Genomic DNA, 5,123 nt, shown 5'->3' with positions numbered 1-5,123 from the left:
GGGGGGGGGGGCGGGTACAGCTGGCTCTGCCTCTAGATAGGCAGAGCCAGCTGTCACTCACGCAGCTGGGCGGATCTCGACATCGATGTCGGGATCCGCTCCGGCGTCTCAGTATACCGCGAGCTGTAGCTCGCGGTATACTGAGCTTAGGGTGACGGGAGGACGCTAGTTTGTGTCCTCCCTTTACCCTGAGAACTATGGGGAAAAACACTGACCCCATAGTTCTCCTTTAAACGTGACAGCAGTCAGCAAAATGTCTTGATTGAACCCTTTGTTAAGATGGAAGGGCAGATGATAGCAATGCCTTGGTTTCCAAAGCAGATTTCGCACCTGACAAGGGGATGTCCCAAATAAAAATTTCTACTGGTTTATTAACCCTAAAAGGTGGTTATACACTGCGAATTTTGGCTGGTTCTTGATGAACCACATGAAAATTTCCTATCAGCACCCTTTCAGCCAGCATCCCTCGATCAACTGATCGAAGGAGTGGGTCGGAAAATCTTAGACGAACAGAGCCAGCAGCCAAAGAGCTGCTGGCTCTGTTCAGGTATTCCGACAGCGGCCAGCGAAGAATCTGGAAATGAAGAGAGCAGGAGATTTCTTAATCAACGCTCTTAAGTGTTGATGGAGAAATCTGTTATATTTTCTTCGCTCAGCCCACAGATTGAACAAAGAAAATATTACAGTGTATGGACAGCTTAAGAGTTCTTTAAATGTCATTTGTACCGATGGTATATTTGAGATATGTTTTATTTGCATTAGACTAGGGATTTCCCAGTATAATAGACAATAAACAGGAAACAGAGCTCTCTCTACTACGACAGGTTAAAAGTGCAATCAAGTCAAAATTAAATTGAAATTTTGAGATGTATAGAGGGAACACAACCGGTCTTAGTATTTTAATCCAGAGATAGCTTTAGCAAAATCACTCAAACTCCCTGCCTGTCAATAATGTGGTGATGTGGAAAATCTTGATTCAGGTGAATCATTCCCAAACACAAGGAAAAAAGGAATGAAGGAAGAACTTCAGGATAGAAGTCTGCCACAACCATCTGCCTTGAACTTGATCTGATGAAGAGGGTATTACCGTAGAAACGCGCCAGAAGTACAGATTGTAGCCTACTTTGCGGTTGTCAGTTGCTACAGTATGCCAGCTTGTTTTGGTCATTTAAAAATGCTCTGCTAAAGACACCGTTTGTGAGTAGGATTCATTCAGGGTTTTATTTTTGGGACTAATAAAAACGGTATTTCATGAGGAAAAGGCGCTGTTCTTTTTTCTTTTTCATCTGCCTTGGCAGTTTGACTGTGACTGGTGTTACAAAATGAAGCAGGGGAGCACATTACCCAGTCTATGCTTCAGGAAGTACATGCCCAGTACTCTCCTAGTGAGCTACATGAGGGTTGCTTGCAGGGAATTACAGCTCGGACCAATTTACACTGAATCAACTACCTGACTTTTTACAGCTGTGTCATATTCTGGTTAGCATCAGTAGCTTGTCAATTGTCCAGAATTGCTCTTTAACAAAAACTATAACAAACTAACCTTCATCAGAGAGACCTTCCTCCAAATGCAGATTTACATGTTCTTGTAGGATTTGGAAATTTGCACAAAAAATAGAACACATGGGGCATTCAAGCTGCTGCCTGTAAGTTCCTAACAAAAAAAAAAAAAAGTTATCATTTCAACAAGCATGTTCCATGCATTCATCTCTTAAATTCCATTTTATGCCATTTTCCAGGTAATACTACAGTGCCAAAACATCTACATTTATATACAGTTGACCCCTGCGAAGTCGCGGTCCAGAGTTTGCGGCCTTTTTCCTTAGAACCCAACTAATAATTGTTCACGGAAATCACATATCCTCCGGAATTTTTTTTATGGCTTTTTATAATTTTAATATATAATTTTTCATGTGCTTCAACACGCTTGCATGAATTACAGTACATATAGGGTTAACATTGGTATTTTACATTCTAGCACTGCTTGAAAGCAGAGTTTGAAATGTAATTAAAGTGTTTTGATGGCATATTTAGGGTTTAAACTATAATAGGCATTTTTTTGCCCACATTCAAAATTTGCGGTTTTTGCACAATTCGCAGGTGCTCTAGGAACGTAATTTCAGGGGTCGACTGTATATGTTATCATATAATAATACATACATTAAAAAAGTTATGACTCCATGTAAAAAAACATTTGTTTTGTCATTTGCAGCATTGGAAACTTCCCTAACTTTACCCATTAACCTCTTCTGTGCAGCATCTTGAATAAGTTGTAAAAGTCACTGCTGGCTATATCAGTTTATAACTGATCTATTGTCTTGCGATGGTTGTAAGGTACTTAAAAAAACAGTAGCAGAGGTCGCACGCCTTCCATACACCTTGCGATTATCGTACAATCGCAGGATTTCCCGCGATTATCGTACGATAATCGCAAGGTGTATGGGCACCTTAAGTGTTCAATGTAGAAGATCTTTTAGCAACATTATGTTTTCAAGGTGCAAGACTTTGGCAACAGGCACATTTTAAATGCTTGCTTTGCAGGGAATACCAGTCTTACTTCTTAAATATAGTGACCGAGTCCCCTTTACTGGTTAAATTGGCCCATCGGATAGTGTTATTTTGGTTTTTGAAATGAAAAAAAAACAAACCGGTACAGTTTAACTAAGGCACAGTTTACTATAGACAAAATGTGAACAATTAGAGTGTGTGTGAAGCTGGCCATACACTTTACAACCATCGCATGACTTACTCCGTGCGATGGTTGTAAGGTAATTAAAAGCTTGTACGATCTGCCCATCTTGGACAGGCTGATCGTACTTGCGATCATCGAAAGCCCTCCCCGCTGAGGGGAGGGCTGCCAATGCCGCACGGCAGTGTGCGCTTGCGCACACCGGCCTGTGTGGCATTTCTCTACCGAGAACACCACTAACCCCAGACAATCGTACGATTCTCGGCGGGTTTTCAAGCCTGCTCAGGAGACAAAAGACGTGCGACCATACAGTAGAAGCGGTCGCACACCTTCCATAACCTGCCGATTATCGTACGATTGCAAGATCACCCGCGATTATCGTACGCTAATCGGCAGGTATATGGGCACCTTAATACGGTTTAGAAATCCCAGATATCCGGCATCCAGTGCACCCAAAAAAAAAAATCACACATGACCCCAAATACAAATTATTGGTTATTGATCTGCGTACACATTTGTTGATCAGTGGTTTAGGTCAGGGCTGAACAAGCCCCAGGAGCCAGGTACCCAATGCTCCTTAAAAATTACAACCAGCACCTTAACTCAGGCGACAGCGTTTTCACGCGTATCTGCTGCATGATTTTGTGCACGTTTCCGAGTGTATATTAAGTCGCACGTTTTAGTGAGCAGATTGTGACATATTGATGTAAATGCGAAACACGTGTAAAACGCACAAATTGTGTCGTGCGTTTCCAAGTTTTTCTTTTTGAGTTTATGGGGACAAATCGCACTGATCTGCCAAAAAAAACAAAAAAACTCATGTACTTTTTCCAGCGACAGGCATTTTTCTACGTGCAACGCTACGCTCAGGTGTGAACAGGGGGCTATAGAAATAAATGGGATTTCTGGTCTTGAGCGTTTCAGTGTGGACAAATACACGCGACACAATGTCTAGGTGTGAACGGTGTCTTAAGGGTTTCTCTAGTTGTTGTCAATGGAGCCGACTCCTAAAAAAAACCCTGCTGACTCCTGGATTGGACAGACTGGTTCCTGAATTCCATATTAATGTGTCCACCCCTGGTTTAGACGAGACATGAACCACGGTATGTCTAATAAACTTTGCATATAAATAGACAAAATATATAAAGTAGACATATTAAATAGTTACCTTTAGTAGGCGTGTCTACCAGGTCTGCATGTTCAACCCTTACATGGAATTCAAGCTCTTCAACCGATGTTTTCATGTCACAGCAAAAAGGACATTCCATAACAGTATCCTCATTATAGTCAATGGGGCGTGCAGACGCGCTGGCTTGGGAATCACTTTCCTCATAAACTTTACCATTAAACTCAGTACGGCACACTTTAGAACAAACTGAAGACAAAGGTAAGCAAACAGATTCAGGACTACAAGCCAATGGCGAACCCCCTGAGGCTTCACTTATGCCCTCTTCTAATGCCATGGATTCTTTCGCAGTGCTCTGTTGTGTGTTGTTCTGTTCTCTATTGACCGGTAATCTCGGTTTACAATTAGTCTGTTCTATATGGTAACTTGAGTCAATCATATTAGTCTGAGGACTCTCCAAGTTGCCAGAGGTAGAGGTTGGTACTTGGGTTTCCCCTGACTCTTCTTCATCACTACTCCATGGTTCCAGTGTGTCTCTATGAGCTGTATTAATATGATAACTGAGCTCATCATATGCGAGTCCAGTAATAGTACAGAAAGGGCAGCAGCAGTCTCGTTCCATGTGTGCCAAGAGCAAATGACTCTTCATATCATCTTCAGATTGCACTTCCTGAGTACATATATCACATATGAACATGCTGGCGGTGGCACACCCAAGTCAAAACGATGATTTAGTCTGCCTAATAATAGAGCAAAAGTGATAACCACCAATATATTCATTACATATACAATATATAAAACAGTGCAGTGAAAGAAAGCTTTTTAATCCCCATTTTCACTAAAAGATTGCAGGGATATCATCCTGGCTCATACACAATCCTGACAACAGTCTGACATCCATGTGTGCTGGAGCATAATGCTCCGAGTGCTGGTTGTTGTACACACTGGTATGAAGGCTGATGCCAGACTGAGCAATTCTGACGCTAGAAACAAATCACCAGTGGCAAAACAGGCTGACTGTCCCTGTGGAATTGCTCCCCATCTAGCCAGATGCAGAGGTGTCCCTGACCAGAACGCTGCTGAATCTCAATCGCCAGCCATGGGAGTGACATCTCATTGTGACAGCAGAGAGACCAATTCCATAGGGACAAACAGTCAACCTCTTAGCAATCCTGACGCTGGGATTTTCAACAAATCACCAGTGAAAGAGTCGCCTACCTGAGATCAGCCTCAGTGAAGATTATGCGCGAGTTCCCTTCTTGCTTTGCAATTTAGGGCTTAAGGAAATTTCTCCCATACGTTGCATGT

The 5,123-nt window shown here is 42.2% G+C and overlaps 1 protein-coding gene across 1 annotated transcript in view; it reads right to left on the bottom strand.

The window, feature by feature from the left end:
* The window catches only part of ZUFSP (zinc finger with UFM1 specific peptidase domain), an 18,750-nt gene extending 14,205 nt beyond the window's left edge, over window positions 1–4,545 (bottom strand). The window contains exons 1-2 of the mRNA XM_018563644.1: window positions 3,858–4,545; window positions 1,544–1,654 (exon numbers count right to left, since the gene is read on the bottom strand). Coding sequence (XP_018419146.1) covers window positions 1,544–1,654; window positions 3,858–4,512 — 766 coding nt within the window. The 5' untranslated portion in view covers window positions 4,513–4,545. The remainder of the gene's footprint in view (window positions 1–1,543; window positions 1,655–3,857) is intronic.
* Between the last annotated feature and the right edge of the window lie 578 nt (window positions 4,546–5,123).

The sequence above is a fragment of the Nanorana parkeri genome, unplaced genomic scaffold, assembly GCF_000935625.1.
Source record: "Nanorana parkeri isolate BGI_ZX_2015 unplaced genomic scaffold, ASM93562v1 scaffold22, whole genome shotgun sequence".
NCBI classification, from domain to species: Eukaryota; Metazoa; Chordata; class Amphibia; order Anura; family Dicroglossidae; genus Nanorana; species Nanorana parkeri.
The sequence above is the reverse complement of the archived record's forward strand: the minus strand, read 5'-3'. Positions and strand labels throughout refer to the sequence as shown.